At 39.2% G+C, this 27977-nt stretch overlaps 1 protein-coding gene across 7 annotated transcripts in view; it reads right to left on the reverse strand.

Annotated features, from left to right (window-relative positions):
- Positions 1-27977, reverse strand: part of rbms3 (RNA binding motif, single stranded interacting protein) — a 128873-nt gene that overhangs the window by 53043 nt on the left and 47853 nt on the right. For all 7 annotated transcript variants that reach the window (XM_057339185.1, XM_057339183.1, XM_057339184.1 and 4 more), the window contains one exon: positions 27448-27539. In XM_057339185.1, coding sequence (XP_057195168.1) covers positions 27448-27539 — 92 coding nt within the window. The remainder of the gene's footprint in view (positions 1-27447; positions 27540-27977) is intronic.

The following is a 27977-nucleotide window of genomic DNA, read 5'->3' on the forward strand; positions in this document are numbered from 1 at the left end:
ATAAATGTTCAATCGTCACAGTCGATTATAGTTTACAACATCATTGTGAGACATTATGTGAGATTCCTGGGGTCATTTTCTTCAAATAAAACCTAATGAGCAGGAGATTTAACAAAAATCTTCATTTAATTTGTTTATGAAAAACAACAAAGAAAAAACATTAAAGAGCATTCGTTTGTGATTTTGAATTTTTTTTCCTGTGTGTAACCTCAAAGGATGCGTACGCAAATCCAAACTTTGTGTTCCAAAGTAATTTCATCTTAAAAGTATCTTTAATCTCAGGCAAAGGTTATAAACAGTCCCTAGCTCCCCAACAGCGCGAGGGACTCTCGGAGTAAGAAAGGCCACTCATGCAGCGAGCAGAGCACCTGGCCACAAGCCGAGACTCGGCTTGCCCGAGACGTTAAATGATTCATGCTGTCTAGGTAAAAGAGGAGAGCTGTCTCTATCTCAGGTCTCCGGCCCTGCCAGCATCTGCAGGTAGCCTTGTTATGCTAATGTCTTGGGAGACTCTTTGAAGTCTGAGTGATCGCTGATGAGAGGACCGTTTTATGCCCATCCAGAGGGACTCATTAGCCGAGAAAGAGAGGGGGCCGGCACCCCGAGAGAGGCAGTGATGGAGCGAGCGAGAGACCGAAGACTCGGGGCGGAAGAACAGCCCAACTCGCTCCACGCGGACAGATTGCTATCGTACGACACACTGGCACGAATACAGACCGAGTCGAAGATGTCTGTTCTCAGCGGGCCGTCGATGCTCTCATGATGTTGGGCCAAAAATAAGATGAAATGAGATTCTCGGCCCCAAAAACAGCACGATTAGCGTACGCTCGCGAGTTGTTTGTACTCGCATTCAATAAGGTCACCTCAGTTGAAGGATTCTTCAGTCGAACTCCGAGACCCTCGGATCAAGTCGTAGCTCTCTGATTGGTCTGTGATTCGGGGTTTGGCGAGGGAGGAAAGCGGGGAAGAGAAAGCGAGACGGAGAGAGATCTGTGTGAAATCACTTCAATCTCTCCTGCTTTAATAAGAAGCACAGAGCCAAAGGAACACAGCCTGAAGTTCCACTCCATCGCTACACTTAATAACTTCGGCCTCCACCGTGGACAGAAAAAACCTCCCCATCCGCCCTATTCCTGTCTCTCTCTCCTACTTAAACACACATACACACACACATGCGCACTCTCCGCAACTCTGTCTTCCAGGGCGCCTGGATTTTTTCATTACATAAATGCAATAACCAAAGAGTCTGGTGGATTATAACCGAAAAGCACTTTTTGAGATATGAGGGTAAAAATTAATAATGAAAGTTTTTTTGTAAGAGGGAAAAGAGTGAGAGAACGAGAGTGAGACAGACAAAAAGACAATCACAGCCAATGTATTTTCAGCTAATGGCGTCAGGAGTCTGCTCTGACAATTCTACAAGGTTTGAAAGTTAGCCATCAAAAACTCAATAAACGCTCAGGAGAGGTGTTGGGTCTTCATCAGCTATGGCCGGCTTTTGTGAGAGATGTCCTACAAGGGCAGGCTTTTTTAAAACATCTCGCGCTAGATATTGTTGTACATTCAAAAGATGCAATTGAGGTACAATAGATTCACTTACAAAAGTGTCTCAAACGTGAATACTCTTACATCTATTAGAGAAGCACCGATACTAAATATCTCCAACCATACCGATAGCTGATTATTCAGAGTGATATCTGCTGATAAAATTCATATTTCTTAACTTTCTGATCGTTACTAATTCGGGTAATGACTATTAATATTAAACATATTAAAACTGGTGATGTTTCTTAACATTTTCTATATATAGACCACACATTTGTTGTATTTTCCTGTCCTTATATGATTGACATATCGGCCCTGATCATCAGCTGTTGAAAAACTATCGACAGATAGTTGAAAAATTGCCTTTATCAACCGATTATTGCATCTCTAGTATTTATTGCAATAGACTATCATCGTCCAAGCTCAAATGATAACCACGTTCCCGTGTGGGCATATGGACAATAACATGAAGCTCATACATGCAATGGCGACATATGCTCCACCGTATACCTGGAGGAGTCTGTTCATCGGGGAGAGGGTTACGGCCCACCAGAGAGATTGTTCTGTAGCGCGTCCTCTGGGATGTGAGGGGTTTTCACAAACGTAGGGATGTCCCATCTCCACTTTATATTCACCACGTGTCACCTTTCATGGGTTCCAGTTAAAATGCCAAGGTCAGGGGTGGTGCGTGCGTGTACGGGTGTGTGCGCCGCGTCTCATCAATGACCAGAGAGGTTAAGGGAGAAAAGAATACCTGCCTCCACTCAAGTCTGATCAATTATCCGTCGGGTGATGCACCGCACAGAGATAACCTGTTGCCATGGTTATTTCTGTGTGCAAACCGGAAGGATTAACCTCGGTGGAGAGAAAGGGCTCTTACTCACTCTGTGGCAAGGTGATCAAAGTAAAGAGCGAGAGACAGAGAGAGAGAAAGAGCGTGAGAGAGAAAGGAGAGTGAAGCCTTGTCTCTTTAACTCAACTTCAGCATGCATGTGATTTTCATAGTACTTTTTACTAGACATGGCATTGTGAGATGGTCAGATGGTTATGATGATTGACGTAGAAGACAGAGTGACAAACAGAATGACAGAGAAACAGACAGCCAAAGAGATAAACAGAAAGACAGAGAAACAGAATGAGAAAGAGACAGCCAGACTGATAAACAGAAAGAGAAAATGACAGACAGACAAACAGAAAGGGAAACAGACAGACAGAAAGAGATCCAGACAGAAAAACAGAAAGAGCAACAGACAGACAGACAAACAAACAAGAAAAAGACAAACAAACAAAGAAAAAGAAAAACAGACAGACAAACAAACAGAAAAAGACAACCGGACAGACAAACACAGACAGTCAAACAAAAAAAAAGCGGACAAACAGAATGAGAAAGAGACAGCCAGACTGATAAACAGAAAGAGAAACAGAGAGCCAGACAAACAAAAAGAGAAAATGACAGACATACAAACAGAAAGGGATGCAGACAGAAAAACAGAAAGAGGAAAAGACAGACAAACAGACAAAGAAAAACAGACAGACAAACAGACAAAGACAACCGGACAGACAAACAAAAAGAAAAGCGGACAAACAGAAAGAAAGAAAGAAAGAAAGAAAGAAAGAAAGAAAGAAAGAAAGAAAGAAAGAAAGAAAGAAAGAAAGAAAGAAAGAAAGAAAGAAAGAAAGAACAGTCAGACAAACAGAAAGAAGAAGACAGCCAAAAAGAAAGACAGACAAAAAGAAAAACACATAAGAAAAGTAGACAAAGAGAAAGAAAAAGACAGACAAACAAAGAGAGACAAAAAACCATACAGACAGAAGGAGAAAAAGACAGTCAAATAAACAAAAGAGAAGCAGACAGACCGATAGAAAGAGAAAAGGACAGACAAACAAAGAGAAAGAAAAATTGACAGACAAACTGAAGAATAAGACAGTAACAATAAAGAGAAACAGACAGAGATATGCAAATATTTGTGCACATATTTTAGTAAAACACAACATTATGGATATGCAAATCTTATGTAAACGTTTTTCCAAAACTAGTCTGAGTGTTGTCTAAACCTGAACCTTAAAGAAACCGAGCATAATTCGTCTGATTTCTGGTTCCCGTGACCCTGATCAGACCTAGTGGACATTTACAAAAATCCATGCTGTTGCATTTCAAACAGCTAGACGGAGCGCAATGCAACAGAACAGATGCAGGGGTCCTAAAACACATGTATAAACTTTACCTTTGCATTTACATTTATGCATTTGCAGGCACTTTTATCTAATGCGACTTGCATTTCAAGTATACAGCTTCATCAGTATTTGAGTTCCCTGGGAATCAAAATTGTGACCTTTGCGCTGCTAATGCGGGGCTCTACCAACTAAGTCACAGAAACTTCCCATCTTCTATTGAAAACCGGGAGACGCAACACAATGGAACGGCCAAGGACGTCCCTAATGTAAAAATGAAAAGTCTTCTAAAAGAGTTTTACCATGAAAGGCGAAGCATACGATTAGTATGTAAATCAAAACACCACCACTACAATATACAGAAGAAGAAAAAAATATATATATATATATACATACATAGAGAGAGACCTTACAGTACAGTCAGATAAACCACATATTATAAAATCTATAAAAAAATAATCAGAAGTAAAATTGTGAATTCGCATCTTGTTCATACAAACACATGTAGCCATGAATTTGTACAGGACTTTTGGTGTGTATTTGTCTCTTCTCATGTGTTGTTTTTGTGTACGCGTGTGGACAGAGTAAGTGTGTCCCTAAATGTGTTTGCAGTCTCTCTCTCTCTCGTTGTGTCCGTCTCACAGCGTGGCTGGTACTGTACGGGCTCGGCAGTACAAGGTTATTTAGAAGTTCTTTTGAGAGGTGAGGCCAAGCAAGTCAGCAAAAAATGGGCGGCGCTTCAGCCAAATCTCTCAGATCACCACAGAGCATAATGAATTCAGCTTCATTAGCATCTAGCCGCGTTCAACACCCTGACCAAGGACAACACATGCTAATACAACTCCCTTTACACATGCAATAAAAACACCCAACAAACCCATAAGAGCACACACAGAAACTCAACAGCTTCAAAGTCACCTACAATACCGTGTTTGTCGACATGTAAATAAACACAAACACACGCATTTGACTAGTTCTCTGAATGAGCAAAAAACTGATTTAAAAGACAATTTTAAATCAACATTTACTATCTTGATACGGCCTCGGTCGTCTTGTCCTGTGCATATTTCATAACGGCACTTTATTCTAAAGAGGAAATGTTTGTTTTCATAATCTTTCATTAAAATGCAATATCTCGCTCCACCTCTGAAACAGCTATTCTTTTCTAATGATGCAACCTCCGCTGTGTGGGAGGGAGAAAATAATATTAACCAGGACAACCAAAGTCTAACTTTTCATAATTCAATTTAATCACCATATCCTGTTGCACACACTCACTGCAAGGGCCGAAAATATTTTGCATGCTTAAAACTCAAGTTTGATTCTGCTTCTTATGAAGATTTCAGAAGACACGTATGAAGAGATGACACCAACCCCGCGAGGACAGATGACGGCGGCTCTGAATCAACATGCAACAAAACTGTCAAACTTTTCGAATGTTATGATCACAACATATTACCATTGCTTTATTGTGTCCGTTGTCTCTGCTTAAACAAATAAATGATGTTAGCTAACTGTATAATTTGTATATACACACTTCTGCAAAATTTGAGATTACTTTAACACAGTCACCTCTAAAAACAGGTTACACTTAATTGCAACGTAGAAAGTTACTTTGAAACAACTGGTATTGTTAAAAGTGTCATACAAATAAATGTGAACTGAGGTATAATGATACACATACGATTCGATATATAATACACGACTCCAGGATTCATGATACAATAGCATTTACTTAAAAATATGATGCAATAGTATTTCAACTTAAAAAAAATGGTAACTGAAGGTTAAATAAAATTTTTTCATTATCATTGCTTAAGGTAATTTAGGTAATTTGTAATCAGTAAAAATATCAAATTTTAACATCAAATCAAAATTTAGAAAGGAATTAAGAAAGCTCAAAAAGAGAGAGCAGTAAAAGCATTAACAACATAATATATGCTGATCGCAATAGCTCTATGACACATATCGTAAACTTTTAACATTTTATCGTATTATTTTGTCACATTACAGCAGCTTCTGTGCATATATTGCTAATACTATTTTATTTGGACTTAAAATGGTTAATAATACTAAATACAATTACCTCACACTGTAGTAATACAAACTCAAAGCCCAAAACACCTTTTAGAATGAAAAACATTCTTTATCCTCAAAATGAGGTTTGTCCAGATGTGTCTAACTTTTCAGACATTTTTCTCAATTCTACCCCAAGAAGTACTGCTAAACACGCAAGCCCATAACGGCATAATTTCCGATCCCCTCTACCCATACAAACACACTCTAATGCGAGGTATCCGTTCAGCTGGTTTTCTATGGGCGACTTCAGGCGTGTCAGGTCAAAGCAGGGGTGTGAACACTCATCTGCTTCAGCTTTGTATGAAGCACATTTATTCTAATCAGCCACTGGCAGCTGAAGCAGATCCATTAACACACATTTATTCTAATGGATGCAGAGGAGCGGTTAGCCGCCATGCTAATGGGGGGTGTGTGTGACAGCGCAGCGCGCCGGGGGGCCAGCAGGGACCCGTGTGTGTCAAAGTGTGTGTCAGCTCTGTCTCACTATCAAGGCCACCATCGCAAGTCATAAATGTTAATGCATTCTCTCTTAGATTGACACAAATGGGCGCAGATGCGCGCTCACGCGTGCACGCACATACACGCGCATTGATCTTCGCTTAACAAGGCAGTTCTATCTCGGCAGCGGCGGGTGGGTGGGTGGAATGAGAGAAGTGAAGCTGTAAAAAGGACAAAAAAATGAGTGTGTGTGTGTATTCAATGATCCTCGGCTGGTCCTGAAAAACACGTACAAACGTTATGACCGAACCAACCCCCTCTCTCTATCGCCCACCTGTATGCCACGAGACACCTGTGCTGGCAGGGACGCGATGTCCGCAGCAGAACCGATGCAGTTCAAGGACAAGCTGAGGTCTGCTTCAAAGACCGCATCAAAAACTGAGGCTCTCAGACTGAAACGTTGCTACCGATTGCAACGGCCCTCTGCAGTCGCCACTCAAGTGTCGCAGGATGTCACGAAATGGTTCTCGGAGTGGAAAGATGTGTTGGGAATCACCAGGGGTCTAATAGCACCTGCTCCAGCACTGACCACTGAAGCACAACATGTTACGGAAAAGGCTAATCAGAGAACCTAACAGCGACTGGCGAGAATCAGGAAAACATCAGGGATGTTTGAGAAAGCGGTGTAGGACAACACCAAATATGCTTCATAAACATGCACATAAAAAACATACATTTAAATATATATAAAATTGTAAAAATGTATTTATTTGTTATCATATATAATAATATATTTAAACAAATACACATATATGTATATTTGTGTGTATATATATATATATATATATATAATAAAAAATATTATATATGCATGTATTATATATGTTTTATTTATTTTTGCTTTTTCATTATTTATTTTACATATTAACTAGGGCTGTTAAACGATTAATCGTGATTAATCGCATCCAGAATAAAGGTTTGAGTTAACATAATATATGTCTGTGTACTGTGCATATTAATTTTGTATATATAAACACATACACATACATGTACATGTTTATATTTAAGAAAAATATAAAACTTAAAAACCAATAAAAGTCTTAAATAATTTAAATTATGCATAAATTTAAATATATACAAGCATATTTCCTAAATCAGGATTAATCGTATACAGAATAAAAGTTTGTGTTAACATAATATATGTCTGTGTGCTAAGCATATTAATTTTCTATGTATAAACATACACGTACACATACATTTATACATATTTAGGAAATATTTACATGTATGTATTTATATTTACCAATAATTTAAAATTATATTGAAATATGTATGATTTTTTATATAATATATGCATATAATATTATATGCATGTATGTCTTTGTTTTTATAAATAGACTACAAAATAAATATGCACAGTACACAGACAATATTATGTAAAAACAAACTTTTATTCTGGATGCGATTAATCAGCCCTAATATAAACCACATTTTTATTTGATTTTTTCTCTTTCGATTAAATGCCCTAATAAAAAATATATTTAAAATACATTGTTTCAGCTCTGTTTTGCATCATTCCAAGTGAATCCGTGTTAAACGTAGCCTGGGTCATTTTTTCAATCACCTTGAGTAGTGTTGTTTTTGTCTTTAGAGGATGAGTGAATGTCACACCACCTGCACTTAATGGCACCTGCAAAATATTCTAGCAAACCAAAATGAATCACATATAGAGCATCAACATTTATTTCCTTCTTTGTATTTTGCTTCCCTAAGTACAGTATATACAGGTACGATTTTACTGAATATTCGATAAGAAAAAATAAAGTGCTATACTGTACGATTTAATAAATTGTATCCATCTGAAACCGTACTAACAAAAGTACAAATGTGACATCTCATGGCTCACTTCTGATGAGGATCAAACCCAAAACCTTCCGGTTCCCCTCAAGTATTTGTGTAGATTTATTAATGTGTCGTTTTATTAAAGGTTTCTCTGTGGCACTTTGTTGACCTCTGTCTTACTCTCTGATCAACGGCTGAAGCATCTTCCCGTAAATCCTCTCACCGCCATCCAATCAGCACGGCCGGGCCTCTAAACCACGGCTTCTTCAATACTCCACACATGATCCTAATCAAACGGACGAGAAAAACACTCACCTAACCGCTCCGCAGATTTGCGCTAATCTGTCCACTTTCAGTCAGGAATGCCGTTTTTGATGGCTAAACACAAACGGACGTTTGTTGCCATTTCGCTCTTGATGAAAGCCAGTTATTACCAAAGGCATTACAAAGCCGCGGGTGTTGAAGCATCTGGGCTTTCATCTTCAGATGCCGTGGCCTCTTCATCTTGATTGGGATAAAGGGTAGACTATTGAGCCCCTGAGAAATGAACTACTTTCCTTTATCACGCTTACACAAACACACACGCATGTACGAATATACAGTACACTTCAATCACACACAACGTTCTATAGACGTTTCCTCTATAATTTGACACGAGTGCTCTGATATTTCTCAATTACTGAAGAACTGATAGGGTGTGGGGTTTTTTGATACGAGACGCACACAAAACTGCCCACACACGCACACTGTGTACTAGTGTGCCACCAGGAGACTTATCTGTCATGACCTCGGATTTAGTGGCAATAGAAAATGATAAAGGATGGGAGAGAAGCTCTGAAAGCCAGTGAGCGATCACAGTGTTGCCGCTGAACCATGTCACCAGCAGCGACACACACGCACACACACAGTCGAGTGATCAAATAGGCAGTGCTAAAAAATGTTGACACTTACAGCACTTACTGTGAAGACTGAGGTTGAAAATGCCAAGGAGAGAAGAGAAGATTACAAAGGAAGAATTGAGAGACGGACAGTCTGTATCTCATCTGAAATGCAGGGCTATTGCTTATCAGTTCATGTCTTTTAGCTTTAAAGGCACCTATATACAACCGTGCGGCAAAACAACACCTTTAGCAGATAAATTGAATTAAAAAGAATAGACTTTCTACAATTTTGTTACTTTTCAGCAGTCTTTTCAAATCTATAAACGTAACTACAGTATCTATAAAGGTCCAGTGTATGAAGGTTAGCGGCATCTAGCGGTGAGGTTGTGAATAGCAGCCAACGGCTCACTCCAGCCCTCCCTTTCCAAGCACAACGGTGACTGACACAGGACTAAGATGTCGTCACATTTTCGCTTTCTTGCCGTGGAAGAACCATTTTTGGTTCCATAAAGAACCACTCAGTCAAAGGTTGAGGTCTTAAAATTTGAATGGATTCTGATTGGCTGTTTATTGATGAAAAATGCTCTAAAAGTGATCGTATTAAAATTGGACTGTATCTGTATTTCTATCATTATGTCTATTTTCTTATGTTTAGAATGGTTAGTAAAACCTGATCTCCTATATGTAAAACGGGCCTGTCGGCTAACCTGCACTAAAAAGTTACATTAAAAAAGATTTCTGATTTCTAAATTTCTGTTGTGTTAAAGAAAACAGTTCAGATTATCACATCACTTTAGAAAACCCGTCTGTTAGCCCAAAGTGACTGGTATAAAAAGATTAGTGTCTTGCTCGATCTAAGCGTTTTATTCCGGTACGGAGGGGGGGGGGGAAAGGAAAAGGGGAAGGGGGAATGCGCTAACCTGCCATAGCTCATTTAACACACTCTGCCAAAACGTAATTAAAAAGCAAAAACAAGACTAATTCTAATGTGGAATTTAGTCACTATACAAGACACAAACAAATTATGTCCCATAACGAGAGAAATCAGACAGAGCCTGTATAGCCATAACATTCCCATTTTCACGTACACAGCTATTTAAAAGCCTTAATGTATTTCATTTATCTGTTAATACAGTGAGACTTCCTCCAGCAGGGCTATTAACCTATGACTATAATGTCCGTCATGGGGTCCGGGTGACGTACCGTTCGCTCTGTCGTAAACTCAAAAGCCCTCGTGCACAAACAAAAGTAGCTATGCCAAAGTCTGTAATGTTACCCAACGCATCTAAAGATCTGCCAAGACTGTGAATCCATGTAACAGTGAGATCATCTATGTCGTGGCCAAGAGCACCATTTGCCCTGTAGTAATGTCTACAACCAGTGGAGTGTAAAGAGAGAAGCATATAAAAGCTGTTTCTATAGTACATCTATTTGTTTGCCTGTTTAATTGGTGTTTTCAACATTTAATGTAAGTTATTAGTTCACTTAAAGCTCCAGTATGTAATTTTTTGGAGGATGTATTGACAGAAATGCAATATAATATACATAACTACGTCTTCAGAGGTGTACAAAGACCTTACATAATGAAGCGTTATGTCTTTATTACCTTAGAAGGAGCTATTTCTATCTACATACACCGCGGGTCCCCTTGCATGGAATTCGTCATGTTGTTTCTACGGTAGCCCTAAAAGGACAAACTGCTCTACAGAGCGCGTTTCATAAATATGTTATCTCCTTCGGCACAGAAGCGAAAACGTGACGACATCTTTGTCCCGTGAGAACCGCCGTACAGCTTCAAAAGGGAGGGGCGAGGGGTGGACTGAGCCGTTGGTTGCGATTCGTAACCTCGCCGCTAGATGCCGCTAAAATCTCCACGACTTTGTTTTACGAAACACAAAACGAAAGGTCAGGCTTTTCTTGATGTTTGCAGCTCTAAAAAAAATAAAGAAAAAAAACCTCCAGTTTTGTCATTTATACATATATACTGGTCAATTTCAGTACAGTGTCTGTTGAATTCCAACAAAAACAAACCTGAGGAATGACAAAGTCACCCAACAGCAATGTGAAAGACTGAGAGAATGCAAAATCCACAAAGTTGCATGAAAGTTGTTGAAAAAAATCTGACCATATTTTCATTTTTTTACTGATTCTAAAATACATTTTTATTGTATTGTGTTGTTTAAACATGAATATAAACTTTTTCTTTGCGGTATTTAAGATCTGCAAATATTGCATCTTTTGATATTTTGACCAATTTGGCCCAACTCAATTCTCTGCAAATAAATGCATATAAAATAAAACATTTCTATTTGGAATTTGGGGAAAATATTGTCAGTAGTTCACAGATTGAACCAAAAGGGTCATTTTACTTGAACACATACCTATAAATAGGGCCGCCAATGTAGGAAAATAAGTATGTAGTGAAGTATATCAGCGCTGCTATACCTACAATCAAGTCCATACACTTCCGTGCATTATGTTATTAAACAGTGCAGGATGGATCTACTGCACTTCCACTTCCAAAGATAATCTGTGATACATCCCAAATGGTGCTCTATCAGACGTAACTTACGGTAACTGTCGAGTGCTTCGGTGAGCTCATAACTGCCTGACAAAAGACCAGCAGCTGCAACTTAGTATCCATGATGAGGTCATCCTGACTTGACATCTGGCACCAGAACAGCTGGGGTTTGGCACGAACGGAACGGAGCTCGCTCTGACGTAGCAGTCCACACCACGCCCACCGCGTTACAGCGCCGGTGGGTCTATGCATTCTGTCTCCATTTCTACTTCCTCCTGAACTCTACCATTCTAACCACCCATCAATCGTGCGCTCAAATCCAAATGATCAGAATCATTTCCGCCTCGGGTTCGCAGACTGCTTACGCCCTTATGTTGTTTTTGCGCGTACAAGAGGCCTGAGCCTGGAGATCAAATGTACAGAGAAGCATTAATCACTCAGTGCCTGCCGTCTCGCAACTACCCTTCTCATCCAGCGGGAGATTTTTATGAATTATATAACTTTTGATTAATTACACGTCAAGAATATCAGGTCCATTGTTTTTTTTCCCTCAGCTCTTTCTCAAGCAGGTCATCGCTGGTTCGCCCAATGCGTTTGGTACGCCCAGAGGGCGAGAATTACAGGGAAAGAGATTTTTGAGGGGTGGAGTGAGAGGAAACGAGGATCGTTCATTTGTCTTTGTTTCCAGCGAGCTGCTCTTTGGAGCCAATCGATTTCGATTCTCAGCTAAGATTGTGCTCTAGTGATGGCGTCGACCGGGGAAGGCTCGCACGCACAGATGAGGGTGAGAAATGTGTGACGCACAAGCGGATTCTGGCCCGCTTTTAGAGTTTGCTTATCAAACAGCCATGTCAACAAGACATCTCACCGTGACAGATGACGGATGAAACAGGAAGTGGAACGGTTATAATCTGACTATGTGACAAACAAAAATCTCAAACCAGAACTCCCTTCTCGTTCACTTTCGTTATTACGCAGTCTGTTTTGCTTTCTCACTCTTTTCTCAGCCCAGAGAACATGCTGTTCTGCCAGTAGCAGCTGTTTGCACAACGCAATTCCGTACGGAATGATAACCAGTCGAAATTTCAGCATCTCCAACTTTGTCTTTCCCTTTCTCCCTTCAAACGCAGTCCATGCAATGACGCTAACAGATCGTCTCTGGCTCAGCTTTGGACAACTTCTTCACGGATGAAGTTAAAATTGATCTCAAACTGATCTCAGGGTTACAGTGACATTGGATTGGAGTGCAGCCAAACATTGTCTTATTTCTTTTCCTAACAAAATGACATGTTTATGTACATCTATAATGTCCAGTACCACTTTAGAAATAACCAGTCATTCTTTATATATTTACTACTTGCTGTCAATCATATGTTTTTACATCAAATGTCCATACAGTACAACTGCAGGTTTAATAGTATTCTACCTACAGTAAAATACGACAAAAAACAATCTTACCTCTTATGCTGCAACTGACACACACACCTCCTATTTGTCACAAATAATAAAAAATAAAAAATAATGCCACATTTTTGGCCAAAGTTAACGCTAATGCTAAAGTACATGTACGATCTTCTTTAATGTTTTAAAATAAGTCCAATTAAAACATGCATTAGTACATTTGCAATTAATCTCACAGCAAAACATATTTTTCTTAATCATTTTGTTTTATTTTTAACACAAATATTTAATCATCGTTAAAGATAAATGTACTAAATTGTGTAATATAGTATATTTTAAATATACAATATTACACAATTAATTAAGATTATTTTTCAAATTGGTTATTATTATTATTATTATTATTAAGCTTCAAGCATAAACCTTTCTTGTGTTTAAATATATTTTCAAATAAAAAAGAAAACAATGCAACCCAGTATCATGCCAAAGCGTGTAACAGACACACCGGTCCACTCGAAAATGCTTGTCCGTGTCATGCTTTGCCTCCTCTAGGCATGAACATTACACACATGTATGAAGATGGAGTAACGTTAGCAGATCCCCTTATCTGTCCACCGTAAAACCGGTTCCAGTTGTGTACAATTTCAAAAGTTGCTGCCGTAACGTCAGCTTCGATTGTGAAATGGCATTGGCTCTCGTGTGTCTCGTAACTGGTTTGCTTACGTTCTGAAACTACATTGGCTGTCCTGCTCCGATTACGCCTCTAGGTGCGTTCCTGGAGTGCAGTCGTCGGTGATTAAAACCTACTCTGCTCACACAATTGTACGGCTATAAAAGACTCCTGTTCGTAATGTTTTTATACTGTTTTTGCAGTATAAGTGTTTTAATAAATGCCCGTGGCTGACTTCTATTTGCTTGTTGCGTGTTTTTTAATAGTCAGGAGGTTTAGGGTAGGAGTGGGGTTAAGTGCTCTAAAATATCTATTATTTTATATATAAGTACAAATATTATGTATTTATAAAATCTTTTCAGTTTTACAAGTACAAAGAACTAAGCGTGTCACGGTCACGCCTAGCGGAGGCAAAGTGTGACACTGAAACGCATTTTTCGAGTGGACCAGCGTGTCTGATATATATGTTGGCGTGATACCGGGTTGAACAATAATATCTTGTTCAAATTAAATTCTCAAATAAGTATTAAAGACAAAACACTAAAATAAAATAAATAAAAAAATGAAATGGCAAGTAGTAACCAATGACCGTTTATGATACTAAGACTATCCATAAAGCGGTGGGTTCCCTGAACCCACAAGCTCTCCTGAGAACGACATCTCTCTATACAGATGACAGCAACTCTGTGAAGTGTGGACAGGCCTCGTGTCCTTCAGACACACAGAGCCCAGTGAGAAATGACGAGAGCACTAGAGGGACATTGGTCCACGTATGTACCACACAGACAGACTGCAGCATCCGGATGTGCCTGTCTGTGCGTCTCCGTCTCGCTCTCTCACAAATAGATTCATTTTTGGAGGGGTGCGTTTCCCTCCTCATCGGTGGTCTAGATTGGGCAGGACTCCTTGAGTTTGCAGCAAATGTTTGAATTACTGTAACAAGGAGAAACCCAGGCAAACAAGGCAACGGATCCAAATGCAGTATAAACATTTAATAAAATAAAACTGGACAAAATAAAATAAGGTCATCCAGAGACTGAATACAACTTAAGACAAAGACTGAACACCATGTAAAACAAAAACTGACAAATGAGATCTCAAACACGAGGGCTGCGTCTGAAATGGCATACTGTGACAGTACGTACTGAATGTGAATAAGTAGCTCCCTATCGGCCGTTAAAACACTACGTTCTGTATAGTATGAGTGGGAGGTGTATGAATACATTTGGGACATACTGCGTCCGCCATGTTTTATGGTCATGTGACCCGTATGCTCTTTGACCTATGATGTATTAACAACAACCTACACGCGAGCGCTGATAAAAACATCATTTAGTCACGAGAAACTCATTTATTGGCACATTAAAAACGAACATCCGCCTTAAAGTTTTCCGCTATATTTATTTGATTTACTTTTGAAATGTGACCGTTGCTCAGCTCCGGTGGCATCATGGGATAGAGAAGTGTCCATCCGATCCACACTCACCAATCTCGGGGGAAGTAGTAGACCATCCGGGTATTTCTCGCATACTGAGGTTTCAGACATACTACTCATGACTCATACTCATTTTCGCCTACTATATAGTAGGCGATTTCTAGGTGTATATTCTAGGGCTATATACACAGGGGTACCGAGCTAACAAGACACACCTGGGGAGACAATCACAGGGGAACCAATGAACAAAAGAACTACAAAGACTACAGCTGCGTCTGAATTCGCTCACTTGTTCACTATTCCCTATAGAGCGAATGCTAAATAGTCCACGATATGGGGAAGAAGTGAATGAAAATGAGTGACACTGACGTAATATATCCTCGTCCTATATATATCCTTCGTCATAACGCTTATATTACACCTGTGTGGCTTTATGGATTGTTTTGTAAAATGGTAAAGTTCATTTTTACATTATTTGTTACGTTTATTGTATTCGTTTTTAATAAAGAGAACAAAACAAATGTTTGCAACGTTTATTTATATTACATTTAATAAAATTACTTCATATATTTAAAATAAAACGCTGCTATATATAACATTCATTTAATCTGTTTTTTCTCAAAAAGTAGAAAATAACTGTCAACAAGAACAAACGCAAGTCTCCTACAGCTGATTCAAATCAGACGGTTGATTCGCGTTGTATCATGGGAAATATGAGTGAGCGAGTGTACATCGGATGTACACTTAAAATCTCAATGCATTGTGGGTAAAAAGTAGTGAACAAATGAGTTGTTTACTCAGAATTCAGACAACACTACAAAATGGCGGACACCCGATATAGTGCACTATATAGGAGATAGGGGGCGAATTCAGACACAAAGCCAACAACACAATACAGGAAACAGGAACTCAAGAGGTGCAAACTAAAAGTCCACAGAAACTAACATGAACACGTGACAATTACCTACGTCCTACGTTTTTTCATCTGCTCTCTGTGTGCCCTAATGTTTAGAGAATAGGGTCCGCACACAGCAAACGCATGCGTGTACATTATCATCATTACAAACCCTTGAGCTCTCAACTTTCCTTTCGCTCTCTGTCTGGATCCCAGTCCTTCAGCTCCTGAGTGCACGCACTAAAAGCCCCCTTCCTTCCTCACCCAGCTGCTAATGCACGGATAATGAGATTGGTGAGAGGATGATAGAAGCACAGCGATACTAACATTCAGACTACATCACCCATAATTCAATTGGACCAGCTTGGACCTTTTCCTTTTGTTTGTGAGAGGGTTTTATGGCCACACCCAAATCATTCCAAAAAAAGGCTATGCTGGGAATAGCACATTATCATATTAGTTAAGCTACTTTAGCAGTATGCTGCAGGCCATCTGAATGTTCAATGCATTCACAAAATTTGCATACTGTCCAAAATAAATATATACATTCAGCATAGTATGTATATTCTGGAAAGCAAGTGCATTTTTGGTAAGCATTGAATATTCAGATGACCTGTAGTATACAAAAACAGCACACTAATGGGATACTGTATCGCTCCATGCAATGCATTGCTCATATAAATAAATATTAGCTGATACTAACCAATATCATAGCATATATTGGCATATATTTTGACATAAAATTGGATAAAATGCAATAATAACCAGATTGTTTATTTTCAAAATAATAACTGGATGACTATCATAAAAACCCAATTGAGGAAATGGAAGATACATAAAGAACAGAAAAGCAGATGCAGGCTACACATTAACTCTTTCACCACCAGTGTTTTCACAAAACATTGACGATGATTCCTCTTCTAGGAATAAATGAACATACAAAAGCCTCTGTTTTAAATAAAACAAACTAAACGCGTTTTATTCTATCCTCATTTGTTCCCCCGAATGTGGGGACTATACATTTTTTTGCATCCGTAGATGCTGCACTCTTCCAAAAGTTGTGTAACATCATATAACACTGGAAGGCCTGAGAATCTCATCAACGGTGGGGAAAGAGTTCAGGACGTTCTGCTAGGTCGTAATTATATGATTTTTTACCAAATGTTAAAAAAATCTGGCTTCAAATATTACAAAACATACAGAACAGATGTGTGAGAGTACCACTAAAACAAAGACAAACAAAGCTCTCAGATAACCCCGCCATATACGAGCAAAAATGTAAATTACAAAACGCAGAGAACATTGGCGGCTCCATCTCATTTTGGACTCTACCGGCTCGGCCGGAGTATCGTAGGCAAGAGGAAGCCGCATTATGTTATACAAATCATCTGTGAGTGAAAGGAAGTGAGAAACCAGCATTTTATTTAACAGGAATACGCCTGGTGCTTATTGCTTCCCGCAATAGATCTCGTTTATGCTCTCGCTGTCCTGCGTTCTGCTTTGTCCATTACTTTACCCGGTGAGACAACTACAGAAAACAAGGCATCTGTTCTCAATCACCGTGGGCCCACACCAAACCGACGTTCTCACAACACACACGGCGACGGCAAGCCAAAGTGAGAAAGAAACGCGCTTCACAGAACATTTAGGAAATGGGAATTCGATGTCAGACAAAGAGCAATCACATTTTTTCTTTCCTCCTGTTCTCTCGCTCTTTCTGGCGCCTTCACAGAGTCTGGCAGCTACGGTGGTTGAATCTTTAAACACGATTCTAGTTTTGTATTTTGGTGGTTTGCTTTTGTTACACTTAACGTATGTACTCTTAAGGAGAACAGGGTTTTTAGTCTGGCTGAGTGAAGGCTTAGCAGCAGTGGTGTAGTCTACGTGATACGCAGGTATACGGCGTATACCCACTAGAAAATATCAAGCATTTCCGTATACCCACTTAAAAAAGCGCGAGGATATGTAACAACGTCGTTTTGTGTCAGAAAAGTGCGACGCACTAACTTTTGGACCATGGGTGCAACCGGGAGATACGAAACAAAAGGAGATCATGAAAGGCAAGCATTTAAACTACACGATTTCAGTGTTTTTGTAAGCTACTGATGCTGAAAAATAATAGAAGACTAAGGCTAAAAGTAACTCTTAACTGGGCGAGATGGTGATTAACAAAACCAGCAAGTCCCCCCAGCTGTCATTGGCTATTGAAATCTTGATGCAATAAATCTTTCAGAATGCTCTTGATGACATATAGAGGCATACTCTATGCATTGGTGAGTGTGGTGGTGCTCATGGGTTGTCGATCTGGGACAGGTGAGTAGGCTGGGGGGGAATCAGAGTATACGCACTACGAAAAACTAGACTACACCACTTGCAAGCAACGTTCTGTGTTATGCTTCGCTAAGCAACTACAAAAGGAAATTTGCTTGAATAAAGACTTATTACAGATTCTTTGTCTTGCCTTAAGCGTTCATTTGCCCTGAGAACGGTGATGCTTACAATTAAAAAATGAAATAAAGAGTAATGACTCGGGACTGGTGAACCCATCAAAACAATAATACTTCAAAGATTTTAGAAGATTGTAGACGTTTTGATAATTACAGGTGCTTGGAAATTGCTCACGCTTATTGAAAACCCCTCATTCATCCACATCCCACACTTTTTTTAATCTACAAACATGATTAAAGCTTTAAATAGCCAGGATTGTTTGCTTTTTGAAGAGGTGAAATGTTTATTTTGGTCTTTTTATATTTATGATTTTTATATTCAGAGCTTTACAAGCCCAGTAGATTATAGAGGTGGGTAATTTAGGCTAAGGACCAGATAAACCGACAGTTTGCGGTAGTGCAAATGCCTCCTTTGTCATGAAACATTACTGTCGGTATTTATCAAAGACACGCAGTGAAAATTGAGGCTGAAAAGGCGTAGATACAGCGTTTTTATGACGGACCTTATTGCATATGCATTTGTAGAACAAACTTTATGGGAGGAGAGTATTTCAATGGATCACACAACACTTTACTAAGGTCTGCGCTCATCATCGCACTGGTCATTTGCGCTGCTCTTGGTAGATTGCGTTGGTCATTATTAGAATGCGAAATTGCGTCTGTGCTTTTTAATGTGCACCTCACCCACAGACATTTCCACTTTCATCTGCGCTTTTTTCAAATTGTGCTCTCGCGCTATTTTGCTCTGTTTAGTGAATCTGGCCCTAAATCTTTATGGCTATAATCCAACTACCGAGCCACACCCTAGCAACCATGCAGAAAACCATAGCAACTGCATAGCAACAACTTAGAAACCACTTAAGAAGACATCCTAGCAATCGCACAGTGACCTTCCTGAAACGACACAGCAGTGCCCTGCATCACGGCGACTTGTTTGGCAAGGATTGGACGCGCTCTCATTTCCTCAACAAACAAACAAAATCCATCATTATAGTTTATTATAGGAAGAGTTTGGTTCCAAAATGAGATAACTCAAAAAAATGTCATTGAGCATTCCAATTAATATCAATCAAACTGCAGTTGGTTTGTTTTGATTTAAGCCATAATAACTCCAAAAATACAGCTAACTAACACAATAAAAACATGATAACATAATGAAAAACACGGAGTTACCTCATTTTGGAACCAAACTCTTCATATATACTGTATATATCCTTGGTCTCGGCAACTCGTGCGCCTCGAGGTTTCTTAACCACCAGACATAAATGTGGCTGTGTGTGTTTATGTGTGGCAGAGCTGCCAGTCACCCAGCAGAAGGAATCTTTGCGACAGGTGCAGCTCCGGCTCCCACAGCGTAATTCACGTCTGGGCTTAAGGTGTGATGGGGGCTGGCAAACACACACACAGACTCTAATTACCAACCTGACCTTGGTTAGGTTATTACGAGCAGAGCAGACCTTCCAGCGCAGGCAATGCTTTCCGCCACTTTCCTGGCTGGACCTGAGCCTCTTAAACGGAGGAAAAGACGTTAGCAGAAAACCGAGGTTCTGTGAGGAAAGGATAAGTCCGCTTACAGCACGCAGAGAGGGGAAACAATTTAACTTCAATTTAAAGCTGTTGCGCTGGTTTATTCATATGAGGGTGTCCGTAAGGCTGGAAAGGGCTTTTTCTTTAAGGAGCAATTATTCACCCTCATTTGGCACCTCTGCAACCCTGTGACACACGCAAAATTGAGAACGGAAAAGAATGAGAGCATTTTACACGCTTCCCTCACCTAATACCCTGAGGGAATTTTTCCGCCTGCTACATGGCTATATTAAAAATAAAAACCATTTTTAAGCATACGAATACGCTGCGAGAAAGCACTGCTACACGAAAGTCATGAGAGTAATACAATTACAGCTCGTCGAGAACGTAAATGTGATATGTAAATACGTACGCGCATTGTGCACATCGACCGGGTGTGCAGGGACCATTATAACACAAAGGACACGTCTCCCTTGCTTTCTGAGAAAATATCACTATATTATATAAGAGTTTCTGGGCCTCACTGTGCAAACACGACTGGGTGAATGTTGTGTCATCTAATTCATATTTATGAGTCAAACTGATAAGGTTTATAATGCGTAACCCCTCGTTTTTTAAACGGCTACTACGAAGAGCAGACCTTCAGGGACACACACACTCAAGCCCACAATATTATCTGAGCGTTCACCGTAATTCAGACGGCCCGAGGAAAGAAATCATAACAGAAGCCAAAGGTGAAGCAAAGCCGGTAATATTACCACTTTGCTCCCGCTCGTAAAAAAGCCAAGGACCAATCGGATACACACACCAGAAAGCACCATAGAACATGGACGCCATGATTTTTATCCTAACATAATGATATTTAGTATACTTAATTGACATTAATAGTAAAACATAATTGGTAACACTTTACAATAAGGTGCTATTTGTTAACAATGAGTTAATGCATTAGCTAACATTACCTAACAATGAACAATACTTCTACAGCATTTCTTAATATTATTTCACGTTAATTTTAAGCATTTACTAGTACATAAAAAAAATCTATGAACCATGCACCATGAACTAACATAAATAACTGTATTGACATGAACTGATATTGACAAGGATTAATAAATGCTGATGAACTCAATCGTTTGTTGTTAGCTAATGCATTTTCTAATGTTACCTAATAGCACCTTATTGTAAAGTGTTACCACATCATTTATATCATATGAGCATCTTTGTAACTAAACACAATTAGTTATTGAGTTTAAAAAACCTGCGTCCAAAACCGTCTCCTTACTTTACTCAGATTCACAATGATTATCTTATCATTTGTTTCATTTATGAGTTGAGTTGAGTTGAGCTGCGCACGCACACGCACATGTCTGGTTTATTATCTCCGTGGGGACAGTCCTGTCACGATCGGTGGCGGACAGAACCCAGGCGCAGACAGAAGGAGGGGGTAAACACAACAGACTTTAATAATAAAACAAAAACCCTCGATGGGGGACAAACACGATAACCAAAAATATTTTAAAAGACAAAGAAAAACTTCCCGCAATGGGGCAAAACAGAAACTAAGGAACACTTAAACAACTCACTATAGAAACAGGTTCACGGACAAGGCAAGACTGAGACGCGGGAACATGGGGTAACACGAAACATACCGAACACAACGAAGCGCACAGGACAATGAAACATGAGGCATTTTAAAGGCAAGACAAACGAGGGATAATGACACAGGGCAGGTGAGAAACATTAGACACGGCAGGGAAGCAATACTGGAAACGAGAGGGGCGGGACCAATGACGAGACACGAGAGGGGCGGGACCAATGACGAGACACGAGAGGGGCGGGACCAATGACGAGACACGAGAGGGGCGGGACCAATGACGAGACACGAGAAAGCACATGAGATGTACAAAACGTAAACAACTCATGGCTTTCTCACATAAAACCTAAGGGCTCTGTCCCGATCCTGCCACACGACTAGGAATTCATAAACAAGAAGGTAGGACCGTGACAAGTCCATAGGCGTAATGTTTTTTATACTGCACAAACTGTATAATCTATCCCCTACCCCTAACCCTAAAGATCATAGAAAACTTTTAGCATTTTTAGATTTTTTTTAAATATTGTTCTATACAATTTATAAGCTTTTGTGCCCATGAGGACCTCAGTTTTGGTCCCTACAGTGACACGAGTCCCCATGTGTTGGTGTGCATTCAGGTTTAGGTCCCCACCGGGATATACAAACATGAACGCACGGACCCACACACACACGCACACGCACGCACACACGTCTGTTTTATTATCTCCGTGGGGACAGTCCATAGGCGTAATGTTTTTTATACTGTACAAACTGTATATTTTATCCCCTATCCCTAACCCAACCCCTAAACCTAAAGAGAACACTTTTTGCATTTTTAGATTTTTAAAAAATATTGTTCTGTACAATTCTTAAGCTTTTTTGCCCATGAGGACCTCAATTTGTGACACGAGTCCCCATGTGTTGGTGTGCATTCAGGTTTAGGTCCCCGCCGGGATATACAAACATGAACACACACACACGCACGCACAAGCTAGTTTAATCCAGTAGTTATATAATTAAATGCTAATAGGGCCTGGCCATCTGAAGATGTTAAATTACAGAAATATGATCGTGGTATCAATAAAAGATTACTAACATTACATTTTAAAATGGTAATGGCTGACATTACATTTCAAGTATTGATTAGAATCAAGAGCAAGTTTTCATTTACATTTTTATAACCTCATCACACAACAGAAAAAGCCAGGCTCTAATATCATATTCAAGTCCCCTCATAGTACAAGTCATCTGTCTTGGGTCGCCGTGAAGGTTTAATGTGTGATTTTAATTACCGCAGGTGCATAAAAGCTATATATGATTCTGATAAGCCTGACAGGTATAATTTGATACCTGCACATCTTAGCTAGGGCAAATATATCTAATATACTTTTCTGTAACCATGCAGATTAAACTAGACTAATGTGGTTTGATGGTTTTACCTGGTTTGGACTGCGTCTTTCAGTCTGACTAGCTGAAAAAAATCACCAACACAGACCAGCTTCACCAGCTTAGGCAGGTTTATTGTGTTTTTTTCCCAGCAGGTTAATCTCCTATGCACAAAGACGTCTGGGATGGACAGATTGTTTTGAGTTTTTGAGGGAAAGATTTATGGTATGACAGCACACACACACACACACACACACTTTCTGGAATATCTTTGACGCCACAGAATATCTTTGATCCTTCCAGAAAGTTGTTCTCGGTCTGTGTGGCCATTCTCTTTCTTTCATTTGTTCCGTGTCCATCACAGGAAGGAGAGAATTGAGAAAACAATATCCCACACCAATTGCATTGAAACAAAGGGCTCTCAAACTGAGACTTTGTAAGAACGGCCTGACATTTTACATGATGACTGTATTCCTCTCGCAAGCGTCGCAAGAAATTCACGTGTTCTGGCAAAAACAAGTTTACACGGGATGGATTTTCAAAACAAATGTCCTCTCTAGAGACATTACACATTCATATCAATGCACGCATGGCATCGCCAGCAGACAGAGGTGTACATACGTGAAGATATGTATAATGCACACATACGCACGCACGATTATGCGGTTGACATACGTGTAATCATTTACATAAATACTGTCCCATGAATAATTCATCTCCTCACAATTACAGTATTCCACGCTAGTACCCCATTACGTCACCATAATTATAACGCATTCCTGCCAAACAAACTCCCAGCTTGATCCTAATAAGTTTTGTTTGTTTAACTGAGAAATAAAAAAAGATTTCACTTTTCAAAAAGGACATTATTATCCTTTTAAGTGGTAACAGAAGTTCTTAAAACTGCATGTAGAGACAATGAGAAACAATCACAACATCACAGCAGGAAAAATTAGGCACAACAAACACGAATAAAAGGGACAGAAAGTTTGAATACTTTCCACATAATCATTTTATGAGCTCCAAAACGAAATAAAAGTGCCTGAAAAACAAACAAATCCACTTAAAACGCTCACCTTGCTCACAACTACGGTTTAGGGAAGAAGGAAAAGCTATTTATTCCCGGCAAGATATTGTTAACCAATTGAGATGAATGTGATGTGCAATAATAAACTAAAAGAGGAATTAACTCAGAACCAATAAGAGGAACAAAGAAAGTGAAATACAGTAGAAAAAAGACAAAATAATGCAGAAATTCTGCATTAATGGCACCAATGAGGCCATGAATTTGTACATTCTGTGACATCTTCCATTAATGCCATGCACTAACATCAAGCAATGTTGATAATACTGACACCTTCATTCAATATTTTTTTCTTACATTTGCAAAAACCATTTCAATTCATACCACTCTGTGGTTGATATCTGCTTATAAATATTTCAGGGCACTAAAGCATTCTGCGAGGTACTTTCAGTGCAAGGCATTACATTTGTAATAGTCTTTGAATATCTAAAGGTGAACATGAATAACACAGGCGGGTGTATTTGTATCTTTAGACGAAAACACTGCTTTGCATTTTCACGTATCCTTTCATACCTTCCCATAACTCTCTACAACACACATGGGTCGTACTTTGACCCAAACTCTCGAATGCATATCTGTCAATCTCTTTTCTAAAATAAGCATTGACAACTACACGAGCGACTCATGGAAGCTGGATACACTGGCAAAATAACTATAAGAGTCTGGTTTTGCTGCTTGGAGGCATTGTTAAAGTGAGAGAATTCTTAATGAAAACAGGTTTAATAGGGCAGAGGGAAAATCTTTGATTGCACTCCTGTTTAATTTAATGAGCCTTAAGCCAGGCGATTTAGTTCTTTTAATTGCCCTTCTCTTGTTGTTAAAAAGATGTATGTGGCCGTGGTCCACAGCGTAAATTCCTCTGAAGAACAGTTTAGTTTCTATGCTTCGGGAAGGCCTCAGCAGTTCTAAATCAACACAGCACAGTCAAATTATAATTTCAAAACAATTTTGGACGTTTAGATTATGCAGCTATTTCCGTGAAATTCATATTTAGACAGAGAGGAAAGAGAGTGAATATCAGCTCTGACTGTTTTAATGAAGTGGGTAGCAATGAGTAGAAACTGTTAATGGTTCACGCTATGAGCTAATCCCAAATCCAGGTGCTTTCTTTTTTCTTTTTCATTAAACTCAAAGCTTGCAAATGTTTAGATTTCTAAAATAAATGCTCTGTTCCAAAATCTAGTTTATCCTCACTAACTAAAATCTCATAATACAGTATTTGGGAAGCACTACTCTCAAAAAAGGATGTATTCATTATAGGGCTGTCAACGTTAACACGTTAACGCATGCGATTCATTTTTTCAGATTTACGCGTTAAAAATATTTAACGCCATTATCATTGTTTAGCGTTACATTATATAATCACGCTCTTATTCATATAAAGGCCTTTAAACTATTTAGGCTATTTACTTGAAATGGTTGTATTGACACACATGAACACGCGGCTCAACGCAAACGCGACAGCGGTCAATTCTGGTGTACACACGGGCTAAAAGCTGCGTCAGAATCTGTTCGACAGCACAGCACCAGTATTAACTTCTCTTTCGAGCTTGAATGAACAAAAACACAATATTATGCCAGAAAGCACATTTTGTCTAGTATTTTTAAGTTTTTTAATTTGTCTAGAGTTAAATAAAGTCTTAAATGAATGCAAAGATTAGTGAAAATAGGAAGCGCATTAGACCTGCTTAGAGCGGCAGGGGCCGCGTTCTTAAACGTGCTGCTGTGACTCCTGTCACTAATGTTCATCAAAGATCAAAAGAAAAGAAGAAATCAATGTGATTTGTAGCTTTAATGAGGATTCTTCTGTATTTCATGTATTTAACAGTAAAGACTGTAAAGTGTTTCCTACCCTCTGTATATGTACCTGTATTCATTCATAAAATAATGCTGTTAAAGAAATGTGTTGTTTCTACATTAATTTGGAGATAAAATGTGAAATTATTAGAATGTAAAAGTTGTTTATTTAAAAACATAAATGATGTGTGTGATTAGTTAGTTCGTTTATTTAATCGATTGACAGCACTAAAATAAACATGTTAAACAAAATCAATAGTGTATGTTTAATTTCACTATACGTGTGCGATTAATCACAGTTAAACACACGAAAAGGGTGCGATTAATTGCGATTAAAAATGTAATCTATTGACAGCCCTATAATTATTAACACACTGTTTGTGTAAAACACATAATGTGTAATGTTAAAACATTTTGTGTTGATTTTGTGTTTAATAAATGAAAGTGACAACACAAGTTGAGTTAAAAGTAACATTTAGATGTTACGTATATTGACTCATTTGCCAGCGTCTGTCTTTTTTTTAATTTTATTTTTATTATTGAGGTTTGACTAACTGATGAAGGATGCAATGCTGCCTTAAATTCTGGTCAAAGCTGCAATCTGTAACTTTTGCCTCCATATTGGCATGTTGAATAAAATTGCAGATTACTTCACGTAGTTTTTTTCATGTTGGTTGACATCAAATGACGACTAAACAGTATTATCCCACAAAATTAGACCAACAGCTCAAATTAGAAATAATTATTATAAGCTTACAGTTGTAAATTGAAGTAAAGAAAGCAGACACCTTGAGCACTGATTTTTTTCAGTTCTTGTACAACAACTGTACATTTCCTTTTTTAACCCCCCCCCAAAAAGCATTACGGGTTGCAGCTTCAACAGAAGTGTTCTTAGAAGGCAGAATAATTATGTTGTCTAGCTTTTGGAGCAGCTTTCCTGTCTAGAGCAAACCTAAGATGCCTTAATATGCTGGCTAGGATCACAGAGTTCTGGAACAGGGCCTACACGGAGCCTCCAAAATCATTATCAGATCTTCCTACTAATTAAATGCAGTTCGGAACAACTGTTTTAGTTTGTAAACTGAGCACAACAGAGATCGTGGTAAACTGTGTAACCCAAGTGTACATGCTAGTGTGCTAAATCTCTCTCTCTCTCTCTCTCTCTCTCTTCTCTCCCCCCGTCACTGTAAGATGACCTGTCTGTTTCATATGAGGCCTGCTGTGTTGCACAGAGCTCTGACAGGCATGCATTTAAATGGGATTTCAGATACACAAACCATCTGCATCCTGACAGCACGCAAGCTTATGAATATTAGAGGACAGATGCTTTAAACAACGGTGCGTGCGTCTGCATGCACACGCTGGACATCCAGCTACGCAAGTTTATTTCTACCACTTCCTGTGTATCGTATATATATACTTCCTGCACAGATGTTTAGCACCCTGACAACAATATTCGACATCTTCATTATCATCGTACTCACCAGAATCAAATGAAACCAGTATCATTAGAAACTTAAAAGCATTGGTTCGGTCTAGGACCAGTCCTTTGGTTTATATTTGTACTTTTCTCCACTGCAAAGCTCCGCCCACACTAAAATCTCACTGGTCAAAAATCGTGCTCCACATAAACATCAAATGTTCTAGCGGAAATGACTTCACACAATATTTTGGTCTCAGAGAAAACTGAAATAATACTTGATGCTAGTCACAACGTGCCTGTTTAGGACACGGCGTAAAGCCCGGCTTACCTTTGCCATCTGTGCCTGTACGCCACTCGCCTTCAGGGATGCTACAGCTTTCTGCGCCGCCGCCGGACTGTCAAAATCCACAAAGCCATAACCTACACACACGCAGATAAGAGTCAGTTATTTATACACGTTACAACACACACTTTGCCAAAAGTGAAGAATTCTTTATAGGACATTAATCAGACGTTATCTGACACGTTTATCAGATTTCAGATGTGTGGGACAAAACGAGACAGCTCCGTTATTTGTCTTATCATGCGGATCGTGGAGACACAAGAGAATGTGCATGTCGGAGCACAGCCGCTTGTGTGTGTGCACGCATGGGGCGACAGGAAACAGCCATTTTGTTCAAGGCTCAGCTTGTCAACTATTTCCTCAGTAACAGGACAAAGGAAGATTTGGCCTGACCTCACCCCTCCTGCTTTCACTCCGTTTCCAAACATTTCGTTGGCAGACAGAGAGAGAAGATGATCTGTGACTTCCTTTACAGGAAATCAAAATGAAAAATGAAGTGACGGTAGTGTTAATAA

This window comes from Triplophysa rosa, linkage group LG8 (assembly GCF_024868665.1).
Source record: "Triplophysa rosa linkage group LG8, Trosa_1v2, whole genome shotgun sequence".
In the NCBI taxonomy this organism is placed as follows: domain Eukaryota; kingdom Metazoa; phylum Chordata; class Actinopteri; order Cypriniformes; family Nemacheilidae; genus Triplophysa; species Triplophysa rosa.